Source organism: Salmo salar, chromosome 16, assembly GCF_965601325.2.
Source record: "Salmo salar chromosome 16, fSalSal1, whole genome shotgun sequence".
NCBI classification, from domain to species: domain Eukaryota; kingdom Metazoa; phylum Chordata; class Actinopteri; order Salmoniformes; family Salmonidae; genus Salmo; species Salmo salar.
In genome coordinates, this window is record NC_138306.1 from 25,800,940 (window position 1) to 25,826,275 (window position 25,336).

Below are 25,336 nucleotides of genomic sequence, written 5' to 3' on the forward strand. Positions count from 1 at the left end.
GGGGGGAAGGTGAGAGGGTGAGGTCAAAAGAGGAGAGGAGTGGAAAGAAGGAGGCAGAGAGGAATGAGTCAAAGGTAGACGTGGGGAGGTTAAAGTCTCCCAGAACTGTGAGAGGTGAGCCATCCTCAGGAAAGGAACTTATCAAGGCGTCAAGCTCATTGATGAACTCTCCAAGGGAACCTGGAGGGCGATAAATGATAAGGATGTTAAGCTTGAAAGGGCTGGTAACTGTGACAGCATGGAATTCAAATGAGGAGATAGACAGATGGGTCAGGGGAGAAAGAGAGAATGTCCACTTGGGAGAGATGAGGATTCCAGTGCCACCACCCCGCTGGCTCGATGCTCTAGGGGTATGCGAGAACACGTGGGCAGACGAAGAGAGAGCAGTAGGAGTAGCAGTGTTATCTGTGGTAATCCATGTTTCCGTCAGCGCCAGGAAGTCTAGGGACTGGAGGGTAGCATAGGCTGAGATGAACTCAGCCTTGTTGGCTGCAGACCGGCAGTTCCAGAGGCTGCCGGAGACCTGGAACTCCACGTGGGTCGTGCGCGCTGGGACCACCAGGTTAGAGTGGCAGCGGCCACGCGGTGTGAAGCGTTTGTATGGCCTGTGCAGAGAGGAGAGAACAGGGATAGACAGACACATAGTTGACAAGCTACAGAAGTGTTGTTTCTTGTATTATTGTATCTTGTGTCTTTAGAGAACTGTTTCACTTTGATATCCTTTTTCTTCTGTCCTGATTTTCTCTTTCTTTTCTTCTGTTAACTAGATATTCTTTGTTGTTCTTCGTTAGCTAGCTAGCTTCGTTTTGTCCTGTAGTCACTGCCAGTTTAGTAGCCTTTGTTAAGGTCTCTACAAATGCAGTTGGTATAAAATACAAAATATTAATTGTTATGCTGTAATACATAATTACTTATTCACTGTTAGTAATTGCTGTAATTTTATTACAATACAATTTAGCAGAATGCCATTGAGTTCCTATAAAGCGTTGCTCTTTACAGTACTGTACTGTAATATAGAATTACAGTAGCTAACTGTTCAAGTTTTGCTGTAAATTTACAGCAATTTGTTAGTGTACTACATTGGTGCCAGAAATGGGATGTGTGTGGGTTGATAGTGACTGGGTCACAGATAATTATTGCAGGGCAGATTGGCAAGGGAATAGGCACATGGGTATGTGTGTGTTATATCACAGAGAAGTGCTCCTTTCATCTTGTCTCCCTGCTGCACTATGGAAACTATCAGGGATACAGGATTTTCTTTCGCTCTCCCAACTCCCCATCACACACATACCTGAAATATTATTATCATGAGCAAACAGATAGGAGACAGGTCAAACACACACATACATGACTGTAATCAAGCAGCCGCATGGCAACAGCGCAGTCAGTAGGGGGTAACCATGGCAACAGTCAGTTCTTGGCTACCATAGCAACAACATAGGACTGGATTACAAACACCAGCTTGATTTCATTCAGCCTTTATTTTACAGCTTTGTCCAGGTGACCTATTTGAACCATTAGGCCTTCCAATGATGACCTAGAGACAGACACAGCTACAAACAACCACATACAGATCTTTCTCTCTCTCTCTCGCTCTCTTTCAATTCAATTCAATTCAAAGGTCTTTATTGGCATGGGAAACATATGTTTACAATGCCAAAGCAAGTGAAATAGATAATAAACAAAAGTGAAATAAACAATCAAGAATGAACAGTAAACATTACACTTACACGTTTCAAAGGAATAGACACATTTGAAATGTCATATTATGGCTATGTACAGTGTTATAATGATGTGCAAATAGTTAAAGTACAAAAGGGAAAATAAATAAACATAAATATGGGTTCCCTCTCTGTGTGTATGTGTGTGTGTGTGTGTGGGTGGGTGTGGGTGTGCGTGCGTGAGTGCTTGCGTGTGTGAAGGGTTATAGTGCACAGGCAGAGCATGTGTTGCATAATTCTGAAATACAGTAAATAACTCATAGATACAGAGGAGTGTTAAACACGCTAGGCTGAGTGTGCGCGCGTGCGCATTCATGTGTGATGACGCCACACGCCCCCGCCCAACTCGCTTTGCGTCGCATCTGGATCTGAAAACTGTCATCAGCAGCAGCAATCAGCAGCACAGCCGTATCGGTGGCCGCAAGGGAGAAAAGGAGAATCTCATCACCGGAAGACGGGAAGGTGTACCTCTACATCTGATCATCATATCTCTTTTTTTCCTGTCTCTCTCTTGCTTTTTTCCCTTTCAACGGAATAGTCTCTTCTCTACACCCGAGTATCTCTCTCAGAAACAGAAGAGGTTTAAAAACAGAAGAGAAGAGTAACGTTACAACGAAGGGAGGGACTAATGAAGGAATAAAAAGCAAAGGAGAAGAGAGGAGAAATTGACCTCTCCCAAGACTACACTCGATAATCTCAATATCGCTCTCCTTTGCGCTATCTCTCTCTGGTCATGGCTGTGCAGGGGACCAGCCTGCTAGAGAACCCGGTCCAGGCAATTCTGTACCTTAGAGAACTGACCACTATAGTTCAGAACCAGCAGAGCCTCATCCAGACACAGCGCCTGCGCATTGACGAACTGGACCGGCGCGTGGACGAGTTGCTCGGAGAGAACAGGAATCTACGCGAGGCAAGAGTACAACATCATTATCATCATCACCCGGACTCCAACCCGAACCTTCATCATCGTCATCCTCAGCACCAACATCCAGACACACAACCTCATGACACCGGGTCTCTGCCTGCCCAGCCTCCGCCTGAGATTCACCCGGACGAAGAAAAGCCGCCTCCTCAACCCGCTAATCCGGAGGACATGCAGTTGGTACCGGCCCAGTCACCGAGCCCTCCGCCAAGCGAGGCCGGCCCTGGCAAGGGGGAAGACGGCAGGACCAGCCCGGGCTGCCGCACACTGAATCCCCTGTTTCCCCTAGCTCCCCTCACTCCTACCACTCTCTGCCGCTCGCTGGCTCTCGCCAATCAATCAGAGTGAGTCCATTTACTATCTTTTATCAACGCGAATGTGATAAAGTGTGTGTACTGTAAAAAAACGAAGCACAAATTAGATGTTTCAACTAATTACTATTAAGTAACTGGTTCCACAGACTTTTGTTTTGTTTACGTAAAACTTCAATTAAACACTGAGTCTCAAATAGCCACATGTCCCTTTTAATAACCAGGCAATAGTACACATTTTAGCAAATAAACACCGTTTAAACGAATGGTTTAGGAGGTTACCATGAATTACCATGAATTGTTTTAGGTTTAATGTTTGACTTGTTACATAAAAAAATTCAGTAATGACTCGAAAAATGATGGCTGAAAAGTGCTTTAAAAAAAAAAAAATGTTTTACATTGTTATGGCAGACTACACCTGTTGGTGTATTGCCGCCACCTACTATACAGGGTATTGAAACCAAAAAATATTCAATTTGGGGAAGAAGGGGGGGGGGGCGACATACTGTAATACAAAAATAAATCAAACAACCATCCCACTCCTTCAGTCACATCTCTACATAGGCTCAGGTGCCTGGGAGGACTGAGCATTCATCGACATAATTCCTTGTAATGCCTCTGCAGAAAACCTCTTAGTCCCAAAAAACGCTCAGCCGCACTCACAATGATGCCTATTTTCTTCGATTTCCTCTCTGTTTGCGCTGTGCAGTTGATAACCAAAGTAATAAACGCTACAAAGTCCACCTTCTTAATATGCAACATGTCAGGATCCCTCTGTTGACAAGGAACATCATCTGGTGTCTCTACTCCTACTACCATTACTTCTTCAACGTCACTCCTTTCTTCCACGTTTCTCAACGTCTATGGATAGGAGACGTTCTGGACAGCCCTTATTCTTGTCACTTCCTTCTGCTGAGAACTGCTAGCTAACTGGCAAGCACAAGAATAATCAACAACTTGGTCAGTACAGACCCCCAGAAATCGGCCGATCGCCCTGTATTGGCGAAAGTGAAAACGGCCAAAAGTGCATAGTCAATGAGGAGAATAATTATTCTGTCAAGGAAAATGTAGTTTTTTTATTTTTATTTTTACAGTGGCATACTGTACATGATAACACATTAGTGCCTGAAATGAAGAAATGGATTAAAATAGTGGAAGCTGGAATTAAACAATTAAATATGCAAATTAGCAAAAGCTGTGTGCATTAAGAAAATAGATGCCTGGCTGAAATAGAAGCCTGTCTCTAATAGGCGCAGGTTGTGTTCAGTGATTTAATCAAATAAACGGCAGGGTATTAATTGAAGTTTTAAAATAAATGAGTTAGCCCAAATGTAGCTCCAACTTGAGAAAACGTAGGCAAAAATTCTGTTAACTTAAAATGAATTTTTTTGCTCAACTTTTGTCATGTATTTATTCAACTAGAAATTATTATTTGGCCATCTTACCTAAAAAAAGCTGTGGAACTAGTTACAACAGGGGAGAACGACTGACCCCTCTCGTTGAAGCCACGGCAGTTGGAAGGCCAACCGCGTTCTGCAGGAATTTCCATGGCTTCAATGAGAGTGGGCACTTTTTCTCCCCTGATTTGAACCTCTTGTTTCATGGCATTCCGAGCTTCCTGCTACTCCACCATGTCTGTTTCAATTATCAGTTAATCTGACTATTCTCTCATCATTGATTTGATTGACTTATTTCAGAAATGGTAGGTTTTAATGTATAGTTTTCTAATGTTTGTGGGGCACATTTAATGTTACTCCTTAATCACTATGATAGATGCAATCGTTTTTCTTGAGTGTACTTTTAACAGAGTTGAGATATACTTTGAAGTGCAAAGTGTAGCAATACAGGTGAAATCAGTCATTGACACAGACATGGTGGCTTAGCAGGAAGATTGGAATGCTGTGAACCAAGTGGAACCATGGCGAAAATCTGTGGGATCTCACATTTTGGAACACATGGTTTGAAAAAGCATGTGATCAAACAAAGCTTCGGACATCATTGATGATGTACTTCTGATAAAGTGATACACGCATCGGCACACTGCTTCAGAGCTAGCTGCTTAGCGATTTGTGACATATGGAGCTCTGGTATCAAACGTAACATCACTATTAATTACTGTATAAATGAACATGCACAATGTAATCGTGTGTGAAATATGTACGTTGAAAACATTGTATGTTAAAAGCACTGTGTGTGTGTGTGTAACTAGTTCCACAGCCTTTTTTAAGGTAAGCAATGATTTCCAAATAATGATTTCTAGTTGAATGAACATATGAGACAATTTGAGCAACCACATCATTTTAAGTTGACTGAATTTTTGCCTACAGTATGTCAAATCAAATAATCAAATCACATTTTTGTGTCACATGCTGTGTAAACAACATGTATAGACTTACAGTGAAATGTTTACTTCTGGGCCATTCCCAACAATGCAGAGAGAGAAAAAAGACAAATAATAGAAAAAAATAACACGAGGAATAAATACATAATGATTAACGATAACTTGGCTATTACGTGCCTTCAGAAAGTATTCACACCCCTTCACTTCTTCCACATTTTGTTGTGTTACAAAGTGGGATTCAAATCGAGTGAACCATGTTATTTTCTAGGATTTTGCCAGTGCTTAGCTCTATTCTGTTAATTTTTATAATAAAAAAACTCCCTTGTCCTTGCCGAAGATAAGCATACTCATAACATGATATGAAAAGTGATATGTGTTGTGTTGTTGGATTTGCCCCAAACACAACGGTTTAGGACCTAAAGTTAATTTCTTTGCCAATTTTTTACAGTTTTACTTTAGTGCCTTGTGAACAGGATGCATGTTTTGGAATATTTTTTTATTCTGTACAAACTTCCTTCTTTTCACTCTGTCATTAGTATTATGGAGTAACTACAATGTTGTTGATCCATCCTCAGTTTTCTCCTATCACAGCCATTAAACCCCTTTTAAAGTCACCATTGGCCTCATGGTGAAATCCCTGAGCGGTGTCCTTCCTCTCCGTCAACTGGGTTAGGAAGGACTCCTGTATCTTTGTAGTGACTGGGTAAATTGATACACTTCACCATGCTCAAAGGGATATTCAATGTCTGCTTTTTTTTTTACCCATCTACCAATAGTTCCCCTTCTTTGCGAGGCATTGGAAAACTTCCCTGTACTTTTTAGTTGAATCTGTGTTTGAAATTAACTGCTCGACTGAGGGACCTTACAGATAATTGTATGTGTGGGGTACAGAGATGAGGTAGTCATTCAAAAATCATGTTAAAAACACAGAGTGAGGCCATGCAACTTATTATGTGACTTGTTAAGCAAAACTGTACTTCTAAACTTATTTAAGCTTGCCATAACAAAGGGGTTGAATACTTATTGACTCAAGACATTTCAGCTTTACATTTTTTATGAATTTGTAAAAATGTCAAAAACATAATTCCACTGACATTATGGGGTATTGTGTATAGGCCAGTGACACATCATCTCAATTTAATCCATTTTAAATTCCGTCTGTAACACAACAAAATGTGGAAAAAGTCAAAGTGTGTGAATACTTTTATAGGCAATGTATTATCCAACCACTGGACACAGATGTCAGTTCAACATCTATTCCACGTTGGTTCAATGTCATTTTATTGAAATGACGTGGAAACAACGTTGATTCAACCAGTGTGTGCCTAGTTGGCATGCCCTTGTTCAGCCATCACTCCGATAAACATAGGACATAACAGTTCTTCAGGTCCCGTTGATAGGATAGTCTCGAACGGAGCTCGTCCAGTTTGTTCTCTTGTTATTATACGTTCGCCAATTGAACGGAGGGTAGAGGCGGTTTATTTACTCGCCATCATAGTCTCATCAGGGAGACCGCTCATTTTTCTCTCTTGGGCCGTCTCTTCCTCTTTCGAGTCACAGGGATTTGTGCCTGGTCCGGAATGAGCAGTACATCCGCAGCTGCTGACTCGTTGAAGTAGAAATCTTCATCCAAATCTAGGTTGGTGATGTCTTCTGATGTCCAGAAGCTGTTTTTGGTCAAACGTTTTTTTTTGGCAACACCTGGACCAAAAAGTTGAGTAAACTAAAAAAAGGCAGTGGAATCAGTTACTTAATAATAATTAGTTGAAAACACTAGATTATTTTTACAGTGCGTGTGTGTGTGCCAACATCGATTTCAACTCGAGTAGACCCCCCCCACCAGGTTGTAAGATATAGGCCTGCCTTCTTTCCTGATGATGTTGGCTGGTACAATGGTAGGATCATCATGAGTGTGACGTGGAGAATTTAAAGTAGTGGATTATTTTCTGAGAGAGACCAAAACATAGGAGATTATATAACACACACATCTGTGTGTGTGTGTGTGTGTGTGTGTGTGTGTGTGTGTGTGTGTGTTTGGAAGGATATTGCTCAGATGCATACTACACCCTTGGCAAAGAAACACTGCTTTGAAACCTGGTTGAGGGGTGAGGTTTAAATATCAGGCTGTAGTTGGATTGAATACAACTCTACTGTTGTAGCTGTGTAGGTTACTGTTACAACTGTTGTAGACTTACTGTAGTTGGTTTAGCTGCAGCTCAGCTCTACTGTTACAGCTCTAGTGGCCCTGTCCATGGTTCTGAATTAATTTGAATTAAACCCTGTGTGTGTGTGTGTGTGTGTGTGTGTGTGTGTGTGTGTGTGTGTGTGTGTGTGTGTGTGTGTGTGTGTGTGTGTGTGTGTGTGTGTGTGTGTGTGTGTGTGTGTGTGTGTGTGTGTGATGTTCTGATTATGAGTGAAATCCCAGCAGGACTGCTGATTATGCTCTCTGGGACTCCTCTGCCACTGAGGACAAGAACAGAGTAGAAGAGATAAAGAGGGAAGAGAGGAGGGGAGATTGATGATGCTTAACTGTGAGGAATAACCAGGGTTCCATGAGGCTGTTGGACCTGTAGACTGTTACTGATATTTAGACTTTGGAAGCATAGAGGAAATGGCACACGGGATATACAGGAACTACAGTAGAAAATATCCAATTAGGTTAAGTCAAACATTTTTATTCTTGCAATGCATAAACCATTGAAAATAAAGGCTTTAAAATGTTTCCACTACATTCATTACTTCTGGAAGTTTTTTGCACAAAGGCTTTTTTTTGATTGTTCATTATCCAGCATCAACTTCCTTTTGTTCTATCAACATTTGCTATACCGTGAATATTCAAGAACAAGAATATTAGCTTTTAAGTCTTAATTTGAGGTTAGGGTTAAGATTGGGTTAAAATCGGGGGTAGTTTTAAAATACATTTTACAATCGTTTACCCCGACGATGACAACCATGTCTAGGGGTTCAGAGCTCTCTCTACCTCCCTCTCCTTCTCTCATTTTGTCTCCCTTCAACCGCTACGTCTCTCCATATGATTGACAGTACTCTCACATGACACAGTGCACAAACTGCAAATGTGGGGGGATGACGTGGAAGATGATGTGGAATCGGCACACCATATAACATGCAGTACACACTAAAATAGGGTGTGTGTGTGTGTGTGTGTGTGGGGGGGGGGGGGGGGGGGGGGTACGTGGGTCTGCTTATTTCTCCCCCCTCCCCCTTCCAGCTGGTCCACATGTATCTGGCCCACTTAGCCCTTAGCGCAAACTGCAATCAGCTACTCTCAGGACAGAGAGAGAAATAGAGATGAGAGTGGGAAAGAGAGAGAGTAACTCTCCGCTCTGACCTCCCGCTCCTGGATAATTTATAACATAGAGTGTCTAGTCTTGGGCTAGGGGAGAGAGAGACTGAGTGAGAGAGGAGAGAGAGAAGAGGGAGATGTGTAGTGTTAAAATATTAACCTGCTCTCTGTGTTAGAGATGTTACAGCATTTGTGTGTGTTGTACAGACAGAGAGGTGACCTTGCTATGGCCAACACAGACAGAAAGAGAACTCCACTGTTACTGGAGATAAAGCTCTGGGTTGGTCCTATGAGCTTTTTGAACCAGCTGGGTTTTAATTATTCCTGTAACGGAGTTCCTACCTTGACGTTGTTTTGACAATATTTGGCATGACAACAAACATGATTTGCCACTGGTCTTATAAAAGCTAGAATGACTATGTATGTGGATGATTCCACACTGTACATGTCAGCACCCAAAGCTAGCGAGAACACTGAAATTCTAAATAAGCAGTTATAGTCAGTATCATAAATGGGTGAATAATAATAAACTGCTTTTAAATACATCAAACTAAAAACATTGTATTTGGTTCAAAACATTCTCTAAGACTTAAACCTCAACTGGAGTTATGTAGAAATGGTATGACCATTGAGGAAGTTGAGGAAGCTAAACTCCTAGGTATAACATTGGATGATAAATGATCTTGGTCAAGTCATATTGACAGAGTTGTTGTGAAGATGGGGAGGGGGTATGTCTGTTCTAAAAAGATGATCTGTGTTTTTCACACAAAAATCATCTGTACTAGTTGTTCAGGCTCTGGTCTTGTCCCATCTTGTCCCATCTTGATTACTGTAATATGGTCAAGTGCAGCAAAGAAAGAACTAGCAAAGCTGCAGCTGTCTCAAAACAGAGCAGCACACATTGTCCTTTACTGCACATACAGAACTAACATCAACAACATGCAGGCCAGTCTTTCCTGGTTGAGGGTTGACGAGAGATTAACTGCTTCTTTTGTAGTTTATATAAGAAGCATTACTGTAATGACAATTCCAGATTGTCTGCGTAATGAAATAACATTCAGCTCAGACACCCATACATACCCCACAAGACATGCCACCAGGGGTCTCTTCACAGTCCACAAGTTCAAATCGAATTCACAGCAACAAACAGTATTATACAGAGCCATGATCTCATGGAACTCCCATTTGCAATTACTCAAGCGAACACCTTTAAAAAAAAAAAGATTAAACAACATTTCATGGAACAGCGGGGACTGTGAGGGGCCACACACACAAACACACACGCAGAAACACTCTAACACGTCATGACAACGCCTCTTCCCACTCAGATCCTCAAAAAGTTATACAGCTGCACCAGGGAGAGCATCTTGACTGGCTGCATCACCACTTAATATGGCAATTGGTTGGCCTCCGACTGCAAGGCGCTACAAAGGGTACTGGGTACGGTCCAGTACATCACTGGGACTGAGCTCCCTGCCATTCAGGACCTCTATACCAGGCGGTTTCAGAGGAAGGCCCAACAGACTCCAGCCACCCAAACCACAGACTGTTCTCTCTGATACCACACGGCAAGCGTTACCAATGCACCAAGTCTGGAACCAACAGGACCCTGAATCCTTCTACCCCCAAGCCATAAGAATTCTAAACAACACTTCTAAATAGCTAATCAAATGGCTACCCGGACTACCTGCATTGACCCTTTTTTGCACAAACTCTCTTGTGCTGACTCTTTGCACACACACTGGACTTTACCCTAACATTCACACATACTTACACCGACACCCCATCACACACACACACACACACACACACACACACACACACACACACACACACACACACACACACACACACACACACACACACACACACACACACACACACACACACACACACACACACACACTACATATGCACACACACTCTAACCTTAACCATAACCCTTACCTTAACCCTTAGCCTAAACTTAACCCCAAATCCCTAACCCGAAGCCTAAAACTATACCTAACCGTAACTCCTAACTCTAAACCTAATCGTAAACCCTAACCTTAATTGTAACTCTAATTGTAACCCTAAACATAAACCCTATGCCTAAAATAGCATTTCCCCTTGTGGGGACAGCCAAAATGTCCCCACTCGTCCAAATGTTCCTTGTTTCACTATCCTTGTGAGGACTTCTGGTACCCTCAAGGATAGTTCAACAAAAACACACACAGACACGCACGCTGCTGCTACTGTCTATTATCTATTCTGTTGCCTAGTCACTTTACCCCTATCTATAAGCACAGTACACAGCTACCTAAAGGACCTCATACCCCTGCACATCAACTTGGTAGTCCCTGTATAGCCATATTATTTTCCACTCCCTATATATTACCATGTTATTTTTACTCTTTATGTGTATTTTTTTATTCGCTGTGTATTTATTCCTTGTGTCACTATTTCTATTTTTTATAATAATAAAAAATATCATTAACTCTGCATTGTTGGAAAAGGACCCTTAAGTAAGCATTTCACTGTTGTTTACATTTACATTTAAGTCATTTAGCAGACGCTCTTATCCAGAGCGACTTACAAATTGGTGCATTCACCTTATGATAACCAGTGGAACAACCACTTTACAATAGTGCATCTAAATCTTTTAAGGGGGGGGTTAGAAGGATTACTTTATCCTATCCCAGGTATTCCTTAAAGAGGTGGGGTTTCAGGTGTCTCCGGAAGGTGGTGATTGACTCCGCTGTCCTGGCGTCGTGAGGAAGCTTGTTCCACCATTGGGGTGCCAGAGCAGCGAACAGTTTTGACTGGGCTGAGCGGGAACTGTGCTTCCTCAGAGGTAGGGAGGCGAGCAGGCCAGAGGTGGATGAACGCAGTGCCCTTGTTTGGGTGTAGGGCCTGATCAGAGCCTGAAGGTACGGAGGTGCCGTTCCCCTCACAGCTCCGTAGGCAAGCACCATGGTCTTGTAGCGGATGCGAGCTTCAACTGGAAGCCAGTGGAGAGAGCGGAGGAGCGGGGTGACGTGAGAGAACTTGGGAAGGTTGAACACCAGACGGGCTGCGGCGTTCTGGATGAGTTGTAGGGGTTTAATGGCACAGGCAGGGAGCCCAGCCAACAGCGAGTTGCAGTAATCCAGACGGGAGATGACAAGTGCCTGGATTAGGACCTGCGCCGCTTCCTGTGTGAGGCAGGGTCGTACTCTGCGAATGTTGTAGAGCATGAACCTACAGGATCAGGTCACCGCCTTGATGTTAGTGGAGAACGACAGGGTGTTGTCCAGGGTCACGCCGAGGCTCTTAGCACCTGTTGTCTACGAAGCATGTGCCACTTTAAAACAACCAAAAAAATCAGATTATTTTTAGTTGTATTGTTTGTACTGTATATGGTATAATTTTTTATTGTGTGACTGTCCTAGTCTATCATTGTATCAGTGTTTTGTTACTTGTCACTGCACATGTGTGCATATGAATGAGTGTGTGTGTGTGTGTGTGTGTGTGTGTGAGAGAGAGAGAGAGAGAGAGGGAGCGAGCGAGCGAGAGAGATAAAGAGAGAGAGAGAGTAGCCATCTGAGTAACCATCTGTACTTGTTAAATCTTACTAAAACAACAGATATGTCTGATGTCTGAATTATTTTTGATGTAGTTAATAAGGTTTGTGTGTGTTGATAGAGTTTGGTTCTGATTCAACTCTGCGCTAATACCATAAGAGTAAAAGAAACACTCACACTTTACCAACTCTTAGCCCCCTCTTGTCCCACCCAACTCTCCCCTTCTCACCTCATCTTCTCTGCCCCCTCTCCTCTCCTCCCCCTCTCTTCCTCTACAGGAGTCAGACAATACTACATCAGTTCTGCTGTCCTGCCCCAGAGGCTGCTCCCACTGGCACCTCCAGGTAAGGTTGAAATCTGAACTCTGAAATCACTCCATCGGATCTCTTTTTCTCTCTGCCTCTTCCTCTGTGAATTTATCAGTTTTTTTTGCTGTCTTCTTATTTTCTTCTACCCACCTTATTCCCTCTCTCTCTTTCTTTCTTTTTTTTCTTTCTTTCTCATTTCATCTTCCCCTTCCAGTCTACCCTGCAGTGCCATTACTGATTCTCTCAGATGGGCTATCTAATGGCTCTGTGATTGTGCCCCTGTGGAACTCCCTTTAGTTTGTCGGTATGTGTCTGTGTGTGCTGCTCAAGCCATGTCCACACACTACACAAATGCCATCAGACTCCAGCTCTGTCTGTGTGTGGTTGCGGGGTAGTGAAAGTGCTGCCAGTGACTGATCCAACCTCTCTAGCCCTGAAGAGGTTGGAGGGAGCAGAGCAATGTTGTCATTACATTTTATGTCTATGAACTGGGAGTAGGGAAGTCAAGACCAAAACCGGGGGGGGGGGGGGGGGGGGATACCGAGTTAAGACCGAGACTGCGAGTGGGGCGAGAGAAATGCGAGTTCAATTCAAGACCGTGATAGTAATGGTGTCAAATAGCAACCATAAGAGTTCAAAATGTTCTGTGTTCATGTTTCAGAAGAACATAATGGATTCTTTAAACATTTAGAATGGCGAAAAAATGCATGCTGAGGGCAAATAGAGAGCCACTCTACAAATGATCACGAACCCAAACAGGTCAATAATAGCTCAAAATACAAAATATGTTTCAACTTCTCCCGGTCTCCCCTTACTAATAGTGAGCGCCAAACTTTCAAACATTTTCCCCCACTCCCCTATAGCCAATTTCCCCCACTCCCCTATAGCCAATTTCTCCCACTCTTCCCTGCCAAGGAAATTCTGACGAGCATGACAAAGTTTGAGGGTATTTTTCAATTAAAGAAAATGACAGTAATGTTACCAGTAAAGTAGGAAGCACAGGTTTCAATAGGCGATAATAAATGAATGTGTCTGTCACGGCTGTTTGGTGGATCGGACCAAAATGCAGCGTGTTTGTAGTTCCACATCTTTATTTATTCATGAAACGTAATGCAATACACTAAATACTTGAACTAACAAAAACAACAAACCATGACGCAGAGAGAATACACACTACTCAAAATATAATCACCCACAAAACAGGTGGGACAAACATCAACTTAAATATGACCTCCAATTAGAGACAACGACTACCAGCTGCCTCTAATTGGAGATTATACAAACAAAACGCCCTGACCTACTCTTCCATAGAAAATAACCACTTACTATGGTCAGGAAGTGACAGTGTCATGAAATGAGTGTGGATATTTGGCCTGGCGAAGTGTTTTTATGCAGGGAGATCGTTCAAGATTGATGTCAGAATTGGACGTTTATCCATGCCCTGAGGAGGTTGGGAAATGTCTTCAAAACCAGCCACTAAGGGTAACAGTGAGCGCTATTACCATCAAGTAGACTTGGGTTTTGATAGGGTGTTGATGAGTGCCTAACCTTAATGTTTTAACCCTATCCCAAACCTTAACCCTTACCATAACCATTTGGAATGAGTGCATAAACTTAACCCTTAACTTCGAAATTTGATGTTTGGATAAATGGAATGATACAGAGCAGCAGGAGGAACGATATAGAGCAGCAGGAGGAACGATATAGAGCAGCAGGAGGAATGATACAGAGCAGCAGGAGGAACATCAAAATTTGACATTTGGGGAATGTGTATTATCTATTTATGCAATGAGACTGTGAGAGCTTGTTGGCTTCATGCTCTGACTGAATGTGAGCTGATTGTTATGGTCTCGGCTAGTCTCAGGAAGAAATTACGAGTCCTCATTGTCCAAGACTGAGTCAAGGCCGAGTAAAAATATACCCGACACAAGACCGAGACTCTAAATATGTGGCCTCAAGACCGGACTCGAGACGGCCTACTACAATACTGTTGCATATTATCTATCTAAAATAAGATGGGGGTCATCGCTCCATCGTATTTTAGATAGAATTGTGTGTGTCTGTTTGTGTGTGTTTGTGTGTGTGTTTGTGTGTCCTCTGGCTGTGGGCCGCTGTGCGGCTCTTGAGTGATGTGAGATGACAGATGTTAATTTCTCTTTCACTGTGACATCAGAGGAGGAGGTGGAGAAACCAGTGTGTGTGTGTGTGTGTGTGTGTGTGTGTGTGTGTGTGAAGCAGGAGTACTGTTATAGAGCCATTACTGTCCATATCTACTTGTCTGTTAAAGCCTTAAATACATTTGAATGTACTTTGTTGTATTCTGGTGCAGTGCTGAGGCATGGTGTTTTTAATAGAGTCTTAATAAAATGCAGCCTCCAGCATGCAACACACACACACACACACACACACACACACACACACACACACACACACACACGATAAAGAGATGGAGACATGTACAGTACGCACGCACGCACGCACACACACACACGCACACAGAGAGAGAGAGACATGTACACACGCACACACACACACACACACACACACACACACACACACACACACACACACACACACACACACACACACACAGTGTGTCAGGCTGTGCTAGCTGAATAGCAGAACCAGAGAGGAACATTATTGATGTAGTCATTATTTAAGCATGAGCAGTCTTTGCTTTTATACAGTAGCTGCGGTGTTAGAGCTGGCTTATATAACAACTGAAAGACTAAGAAAGATAAGTAAAGGACACACACACATACACACACACATATATACATACGCTATATACATACGCTATCGTTGGGGTCACTTAGAAATGTCCTTGTTTTTGTCCATTAAAATAATATCAAATTGATCATAAATACAGTGTAGACATTGTTCATGTTATAAATGACTATTGTAGCTGGAAATTGATGATTTTTTATAGAACATCTACAAAGGCGTACAGAGGCCCATTGTCAGCAACCATCACTCCTCAAATCAAATCAAATTGTATTTGTCACATACACATGGTTAGCAGATGTTAATGCGAGTGTAGCGAAATGCAGTGACCCCAAACTTTTGAACGGTAGTGTATATACACACGTTTTCCCAGGGGTTGAAGGTGAGTGTTGTTGTTTCCATAGTGATGGGCAGCTGCTGAGTCTGGAGGGCGGGAATTCCTCCAACGGACAGGATGGAGAGGGGTCAGGGGGTGTGGCTCGGAGAGAAGGACCCAGCGACTACGAACTTGCCCTGGAGAACAAGACCAAACAGGTGTGTGTGTAGCGGGATACAGGCCGGAACGGACCATGCTGCCGTCTGTGTGTGTTTCTTTCTCTCTCTCTCTCTCTCTCTCTCTCCCCCTTCTCTGCATCTCCTTCCCACTCCCCCTCTCTCTGAGTCTGAGTCTCAGAGGAAGTAAAAGGGGATTGCTTGCTGAATAGAGATGTAGGATCTTAATTTGTGCCAGTTTGCTACAGCTGGAAAATACTCCTGCAGCCACAGGAAATGTGAAGTATTATGTGGATTGTAATTAATGAACATTTTTGTAGGGCTGGATACATTTTTTTTTAAATATTTTAAATCTCCTGCATTGCAGGAAAGTTGTCCTGCAACAGGGTGATCAAATTAAGATCCTACATCTGTATGTGAAACAGAAGAATATCTTGATAAAATAGCTTTCTTTTTTACTTCTATTTCCCTGAAACACAGTAATGTAGTGATTGGTGTCTGTGATGGAGAGGGATTGGAGTCTGTTGTACTGTTTTAGGAGAGGAGAGCTTGTCCTGCTATCCTTTTATTTTGGAGAAATATCCAGTTTAACAAATGGAGGCTTGTAGCATTGCTCTGTGACTACAATATCCCTCCCCTCCAAAACCTTACTAACAATCTTTTTCTCTGTTCTTCTCTTTCCTCTCTCTCCCTCTGTTTGTAGATAGAGGAGTTGGAACAGAGGTACGGGGGTCACCTGGTGTCGCGACGTGCTGCGTGTTGTATTCAGATGGCGTTCCGTCAGTACCAGCTCAGTAAGAACTTCCAGAAGATCCGGAACTCTCTGTCAGAGAGCAAGTTGCCACGCCGCATCTCCCTGCGCCGGCCCAACCCCAGCCGGAACCAAAAACCCACCCAGCGACACAGCTTCCTGTTAGAGACCGGGAGACCTCCCCTGCGCCCCAAAACACCCCCACCACCACCTTCACGCTCCACCTCCCTGCCCCCCTCCCCCTCCACGGTCCCGGGCCCCGGGCCCTCGCTCACACAGCTGGAGGACTGCTTCTCAGAGCAGGTGGGCTTTATATGTAGCACTTTAACCTAGCGTAGTCTAGAATCAGTAAACAGTAAGCCTAGTGTAGCATCATAAAACTTACAGATGTTCCAATGACTAGTATTATGATTCTTATTCCAGGTACGCTCACTTGCCCATTCGATAGACGAGGCCCTGCGTGGGTGGAGCCTGTCGGAGGGGGTTGAGGGGGGGACAGGGGGGCTGCTGATGGACCCAGGGGCGTTTCGGATGGCTGCACAGAATGCCTGTATGCCTCGCAGTGCCAGCTCCCTGCTCATGGCCTTCAGAGACGTCACCGTTCACATCGACACCAACAACTACACTGTCTCCACGACTACCACCTCCACAACCACTGCTACCCACGGCAACACAGGAGCGGGAGGGAGCAGGCAAGCCTCAGTGGACGGGGGAGAGAGGGGAGGAGGGGTGAGGACTCAATCAACAACCTCCCAGCTGAGGGGTGAGGAGGAGTTTCCTGCCCCCCCTCCCAGTGAGGAGTTGTTGGAGGGAGGAGGGTCGAGAAGGGGGTCAACTGTGACAGGGCAGGGGAGAGAGATGGGGGGGCAGAGTGGCTCAGAGAGACTCAGTTCCACCTCCACCTCTACCTCAGCCCAGTCTAACCAGTATACCACTCAGTCCTCCTATTCTCAGTACCCCCAGTACTCCACATACCCCAAGGCTCATCACCCCCAGTCCCAGCCAGGGTCCCAGTCAACCAGGGACCCCACCTCTGAGGCTCTCCAGGCCCTGGTCCTCTCTCTGCCTAGAGACCGCTGCCAGGACCCTACCTCCTGCCGATCCCCCACACTCTCCACTGACACGCATCGCAAACGACTCTATCGCATTGGACTCAACCTCTTCAACGTGTGAGTGTGCACACACACACACACACACACACACACACACACACACACGCACACATATGCGCGCAAATACAGACTTTATATACCTCATACCAGGGTTGTGCTCAATTCCGAATTTTGGAATGGGCTCCCATTCAACTCATGATTTGAAATTTGAATTGAATTGGCCACAACCCAGAGGATGTAGAATTTGAGTTTGAGTGACAGGAAGTAGAATTTAATTCAGTAGAATTCAAAGAAATTCCTTTCAGTCAGAGAACATGAGAGTTTCATTTAATCTGAAAGGTCAAACTTCCAGATAACAAAGAATATGGAATTTTCTGGAAACAATGTTCATGTACTCTTAACCTTAATGCTTAGAATAGCCAATTATATTTCAACCAACCATTTCATTTGTTTGGCTTGTTTTTTTAAGGGTCAACATGATGGTCAAACTAATGCATTCTGGGAAAGGTAGTATTTCCCCCATATTAAACCAAATGTAAGGGATTAATGAAATATAATAACCTATAATATTTGCATACAGGTTTCCCATGGGCACACAATGGTTGAATCAACGTTGTTTCCACGTCATTTAAATGAAATTACGTTGAACCAACGTGGAGTAGACGTTGAATTGACGTCTGTGCCCAGTGGGTTTGTTTTCCTTGATCATTCCTTTTAAGAGTTTGTCCTGAAAATCAATTGCTTCAACAGTATTTTATATGCATATATATAACAACATGTTTGATGTTTTATGTACAAGATGTTTATTTGTATAGACTATACCTAAAATAGAAGAGGCATTTGAATTTTATTTAATTTCACTGAATTCAATTCTATTTCCTTTAATTAAAATAAAAATTGCAATTCTGCATGCTGTTTACTACTTCAATTCAAATTCAAGAATTGAATTGGAATTTATGAGGCATTCTCAATTCAATTCCCTGACACATACAGGGTCGAATTGTCCTTTAGCTACTCACAGAATTATTCACAGAACAGGTATCTGGTCTTGAGAGGGGTAGAGGGAAAAGGGAGAGAGAGAGAGAGAGAGAGAGAGAGGTGTTCTCTATATATAGTGGTACATACTGTTGGGCTGCAGCCTGTAGTTAATGTAAATTAGCTAAAGTGCATCACTGAGAGAGTTGCCTGTTACTTTACGGTCCTATCCACATCCACCCACACACACATGCATACACCGATACTGTGCTGTCTATCTCTGCTGTAGGAACCCAGAGCGAGGCATCCACTTCCTGATCACGCGTGGTTTTGTCCCAGACACGCCCATGGGCGTGGCCCACTTCCTGCTACAGAGGAAGGGCCTGAGCCGACAGATGATTGGAGAGTTCCTGGGGAACAGTAAGCTACTCTTCAACAGAGATGTCTTGGAGTGAGTCCACACACATAATATAGCACACACACATGCACAGATAACCACACATACACACTTGAATGCATGCATACGGCATATACAGTATGTTTTACACATACAGTAGGGTCTGGAATGATTGGATCCCTTGATAAAGATGAGAAAAAAAGACTGTATAAAATAAATAATACAAATACTGAGCTACTGTATATTGTTTGCAGTGGTGGAAAAAGTACCCAATCGTCATACTTGAGTATAAGTAATTAATAGAACATTTATAGAAAATAATAGAAAATGAAAACGTAAAAATTGAAAGTCACCCAGTAAAATTCTAGTTGAGTAAAAGTCTAAAAGTATTTGATTTTAAATATACTTAAGTATCAAAAGTAAAAGTATGAATCATTTAAAATTCCTTATATTAAGCAAACCAGACAGCACCATTTTCTTGTTTTATTTATTTATGGATAGCCAGGGGCACGCTCCAACACTCAGCCATAATTAACAAACAAAGCATGTGTGCTATGAGTCCGCCAGATCAGAGGCACTAGGGTTGACCAGGGATCTTGATAAGTGTGTGAATTGGATCATTTTCCTGTCCTGTTTAGCATTCAACATGTAAAGAGTACTTTTGGGTGTCAGGGAAAATGTATGGAGTAAAAAGTACATTATTTTCTTTCAGAATGTAGTGAAGTAAAAGTAGTCAAAATTACAGATACCCCAAAAAACGACTTAAGTAGTACTTTGAAGTAATTTTACTTAAGTACTTTACACCACTGATTGTATGCTCCAAAAGTATTGTATGCTCAATTTAATTAACATTTTATACTAATACAATTGCTCAGAGAAAGTGATTTTGTTTAACAAGTAATACAAAAAAATACAAAAAATCTAAATATTGGATAATGACACTGAGCCTTTTTCTAAAATGTTTTATGAGATTGGAGAACACATTGTGAGGGATATTAGGTCATCCCTCCATACAGAATATTTCCAGATCCTTGACATCCTTCGTCTGCGCTTATGGACTACCCTCTTCAATTCAAACCAGAGGTTTTCAATGGGGTTCATGTCTTGAGTGTGATGTTGATTTTGTGGTCAATTAACGATTTCTTTGTGGATTTTGATGTGTGCTTGGGGTTATTGTCCTGCTGGAAGACCCAGGACTAGTGGAAGCAAATTTTCCCCATAACATCACAGCTCCACCACCAGATTTTACAGTAGGGATAATGTATTTTCTGCATATGCATTGTTCTTTCGAAGGCCAAACCCACCGCTAGTGTGCACGGCCAAAGACCTCTATTTTCATGTCATATGACCAAGCACCGGTTCCAATCCAAGTGACAATGCCGTTTAGCAAACCTCCAAACTTTGGTCAGTTGACATGAAAGTTGAGCTGTTTGGCCATGCACCACAATGGTCGGTCTGGCCTTTAAAAGAACATTGCGTTTGCAGAAAATGTTGACCTCTAGTTTTCTGGGAGTTTTGTATTACTTGTTAAACAAAATCTCTTTCTCTGAGCAATTGTATTAGTACAGTATATGTAGTTTGAGCATACAATATAGCATAGTATTTGTATTATTTAATTTATACAGTCTTTTTGCTGATCTTTATCAAGGGATCCAATAATTCCGGACCCCACTGTACATGCGAGCACACACACACACACACACACACACACACACACACACACACACACACATGGATGCATGCTCTCATACTGCAGAGAGAGAGAGAGCCAGGAGAGAGTGTGTTTTGCTTCGAGAAAAAATAGGTCACAGCACTCAGCACAATGTTTTTCTCTACATCTCTCGCCCTTCTCTCTCTTTTCTCTCTACTCCCCCTCTATCTCACACAGCTTTCTTTGCCCTTATCCATTGGACAGAATATGTACTGTATATTTGCATTTGTTAAGTGTGTAAGCATATGTGTGTGTGTGTATATGTGTTCCAGGTCAGTGGTTCTGTAATGAAACTATGACTAAAAAAGGAAGAAAAAAAACACCAAGAGCAGTTGTACACACACACACACACACACACACACACACACACACACACACACACACACACACACACACACACACACCAATGACGTCAACAGTGACATGAGCGAGACATACGCAACTAACCTCTCCTCCCCCTCTGTCTCTCTAGCTGTGTGGTGGATGAGATGGACTTCTCTGGGATGGAGCTAGATGAGGCTCTGAGGAAGTTCCAGTCTCACATCAGAGTCCAGGGAGAGGCCCAGAAGGTGGAGAGACTCATTGAAGCTTTCAGGTCAGACCCATCAACCAATCACATCACACCCTTAAACTGATCAGTCAATCAGGGTTACTTCAGGGTTAGGCACTCTAGTTCATGAACAGCAGGTTCCGACGTCGCACCACATTTGACCTAACTACTAATAACCCCAGCAGCTGAGATAATCTATCAATATCAGAGATTAGCTCAATTCCACCTACCAAGTGTTCTCCCAGGTCTAAAACAAGAAGTGTCCTACATCCTGGATCAGGGTCTTTAGTATTTGGTATTGGTATTTTATTAGGATCCCCATTCAGCAGCTACTCTTCCTGGGGTCCACACAAAACATGAAACATAATACAGAATGACATAATACAGAACATCATTAGACAAGAACAGCTCAAGGTTGACACAATACAGAAATGGGAGGGGGTAGTAGGGTAGACATGCTATACAGGTCTGTTAGGTAACAGATGTTATGTCATCTGTCATAAGGGTGACATAAGAAGTCATTTTAATGGAGGTATTCCTTTACAGATAAACACATTCATTTTGCATGTGATCATGTGAGCACGTGATCTTTTGAGATCTCATTTAATGTGAAGTTAATGTGACAACATGTGAAGCAATATGTGACAACATGTGAAGCAGTGGTGACCCGTTATTTTGGCATTAATACATGTCACATATCAGTTTGCAAACAAGGTAAAAAAAATAACAAAAATGATCATTGAGTTAATAAAGCCACATTTTGTAAGGCAGCTCCAAAATGCAGGTGTTTTAGCCTAGCTCAGTGCTTTCTGTGGTTGTGTGGCAGCCAGCGGAAAATACGGAACGTAGGGGCTGGTAATGTTTTCTAGTTGCGCCATGATTGGTTCAATGTTCTGTCACTCGTGGGGAAACTACGCCTTGAAAAATCTAAGGGTAGAGCTTGAGAATTCGAACCCCTTGGGTGCTGCCAGAGTTACGTTAGAAGTGCCCATCCAAGAAGGCTCAAGGTCATTGGCCACAGATAAAATTGAGTCAAATCACGTATCTACAGTAGCTTTGATAGCAAGCTAGCAGTCATCAACATGAATGAAGTCGAGAATCTACTGTCATATGAAGAGAAATAATGAAGAGAAATTAGAGATAAAACGTATCGGTGCTCATCGGCCATTGGACATAAACATTACACAACAAGTTGGAAATCGCAAATTCAACAATGAGTGGTTCAGGAGGGATCAGTTGCTAACTGCAGGCATTGCAAAGCAATCACTAGCCTGCTATTCAGTGGAGTGGGTGTGTGGTCCCAAATCTGGGTTTAAGGGTGTCTTTTCCAAGCTTAAAAGGATTAACATTCAACATTGGCAGTGCTGTCAATCCGGCATGACTTCTGCTGCGCTCAAAACAACTGGAAACTCGGAACTGGGAAATCTGACTTGAGTGCGTTCAAGACAATTGGGAACTTGGAAAAAAACGAGCTCCGACTGGGAAAATACGTTTTGAATGGTCATCCAACTTAGAATTGCAGGTCGCCTCTTTCTAGAGCTCCAACCTGAAGATCACTGATGTCATCATGATTCAACCTTGTTTTTTTACGTGTTCCCAGTTGTCTTGAAAGCACCATAAATCCAGAGAATGATAGACTTTGATGATAAAGTTTGCCCACAAAGGACTGCCGCGCCACCTTCCTGTTCAAGTGAGCACAGCACAAAAAGGTGAGTCCAAAAATGTCTTGTATGGTGCTGCATAAATGATGTAATATGCCAGGGAGATATGTATACTGTAGCTAAGAAAGTAATACTAGCTGTATGTTGTGTAGTAAGCTGTTAGCTGTTGGTGGTGCACATGTAGCCTATAGCCTGTTTTAGAGAATTGTCATCATCGAATATTGTAAGAGCTTTCATTATATGCACCCTTTATTTATCCACGGTTCTGACTTGGTGTACAGGGAGAATACTGTAAGACCGGCCCATGTTCTGTATTCTGTCGCTGTACATTTCAAAAGTGCTAAACAAATAGTTATATTGACCACGTCCGTCCTAGTTCGCTCATTAAAGTCTCAATCGAAATAACAGATTGCCTCTTATCCGCTTGTCATCCCCTTATGACAGTTTGTACATCTCAATTGTCAGCAGAAACCACATTTGTTTAAGCAAGTAAGCCATATTAGCTCAGTTTTTTATGCTCACTTAGAATCTAGCCCTATCAGATCTGCGCTAACAAACACCTGCATAGCAGTTGTTTCGGTGGTGGATGTCACGTTGGCATGAAGGATCGGGAGACCGATGCAGGAATGCGTAATATATATTTTTTATTAAGCCCAAATTACGGCGTGCCGTGTAAAGGCACGGGGACGAAGACCAAACAAACACGTAACAAAACACAGGGTAGAAACCCAAAACAAAAGAGCAAGGAGTACCTTGAATGATTAACCCACGGGACGAGACCCATAATCATCTGCGCAATCCACAATGGCACGAAAGCCAAAACACACAGCACATGTACTCAACACGCACCAACGGACATTGTAACAATAAACGACAGCCCAATGGAAACCAAAGGGCACACTTATACCAAGTACTAATCAGTGGGAACAGGGGGCAGGTGTGTGTAATGAATGTTCCGGAGGGATCCGTGACAGTGGAACTGCATTAGAGCTGTCAAATCCACAAGTGGCTCCTGGAATTATACCAGGACTTGCATGTTTACTAGTTGGAACACTGGAATAGGATATGTGATCTACACCTCGATTAGGCTGATAGAAATCCTCACTATTTTCTTTAATGATTTAAATCTGATTGTCATTATTTCTATATAGAGTAGCTGTCACGATTACCAGGATCAGTAGAGAGGCAGAGTCAGGTGCAGGAGACAGAGGTCCGGAGTGATAGTGGTTTTTAATAGGAAATCCGGGAACAACACAAGAAGCCGACAGGCACAGTGCGCACATAAACTCAACTAGGGAAAACACGTTCCCAAAACAAAAGACGCACGGGGCGCAGCCCGGTAAATATATATAACAAAGAGAGCAGCACTCACTAACAACTGTCCAGAGTTGACATAAAACAATTCCACACGAAATCCTGAACTGAAAAGACACACTAAATAACCTAACTAATGACAGACAAGAAACAGGTGCGGATCAGACAGACAAAACCAAAAGACATAGAAACATAGATCGGTGGCAGCTAGTAGGTCGGCGACGACGACCGCCGAGCGCCGCCCGACCGAGGAGGGGCGCCACCTTCTGTGGAGACTGTGACAGTAGCCTACACTTTCTCGTTCTGAAATTCGAACGTGAGTAGGACTGGTGTGGCTTCGTGACAGTGATTACACAGACAGCTAGCTGCTCACCGATTTGATAGGTCTAACGCAGTTACAACTCCAACACTGCCAAAAAAAGGTGTTGGCAATCACGTGTTTATGCTTGATCTGATTGAATCTAGGTCTTAATGTCAAGTGTTCCAGAGAGCTGCTTCATTTTTGTTGGTGTTGTTAGATAATCACACGTTTATTGACTTGATTCCGAAGCTTTTAGCAAAGTGCAGAAATGCGTTCTAGCCAATAAATCTGGGGCAGATATCTGTCATGGCCACAGACCTGGTGGTGAAGCAAGAAATTCAGGTTGCTGGCATCCAAGAAGTTGTGAGGTCAAATCCTAGGCATGGTTGCATCCCAAGTATGCTAACCAATGTTGAAGTCAGTTCCAGTCAATTCAGAAAGGGAATAAAATATTTTTAAGTATTGAAAATAATTGGAATTAGAATTTCTGTGTACTTCCCAAATACAGTTAGGTGTTGTACAGTATACCATGCATTCGGAAAGTATTCAGACCCCTTTACTTTTTTCACATTTTGTTACGTTACAGCCATATTCTAAAATTGATTAAATTGTTTCTTCCCCCTCATCAATCTACACACAATACCCCAAAATGGCAAAGCAAAAGCAGGTTTTTAAACATTTCTACGAATGTATATAAGAAAAAAAACTGAAATATCACATTTACATAAGTATTCAGACCCTTTACTCAGTACTTTGTTGAAGCAGCTTTGGCATTGATTATAGCCTCTTGGGTGTGACGCTACAAGCTTGGCACACCTGCATTTGGGGAATTTTTACCATTCTTCTCTGCAGATCCTCAAGCTCAGGTTGAATGGGGAGCATCAATGCACAGCTATTTT

General features: G+C 42.8%; 1 protein-coding gene across 2 annotated transcripts in view; it reads left to right on the top strand.

The window, feature by feature from the left end:
* The first annotated feature begins 2,077 nt into the window (after nt 1-2,077).
* The window catches only part of LOC106573430 (IQ motif and SEC7 domain-containing protein 3), a 42,927-nt gene continuing 19,668 nt past the window's right edge, over nt 2,078-25,336 (top strand). For both annotated transcript variants that reach the window (XM_014148479.3, XM_014148480.3), the window contains exons 1-7: nt 2,078-2,987; nt 12,420-12,485; nt 15,578-15,707; nt 16,369-16,719; nt 16,840-17,585; nt 18,793-18,954; nt 21,084-21,206. In XM_014148479.3, the coding sequence (XP_014003954.2) occupies nt 2,455-2,987; nt 12,420-12,485; nt 15,578-15,707; nt 16,369-16,719; nt 16,840-17,585; nt 18,793-18,954; nt 21,084-21,206 (2,111 nt within the window). In that variant the 5' untranslated portion in view covers nt 2,078-2,454. The remainder of the gene's footprint in view (nt 2,988-12,419; nt 12,486-15,577; nt 15,708-16,368; nt 16,720-16,839; nt 17,586-18,792; nt 18,955-21,083; nt 21,207-25,336) is intronic.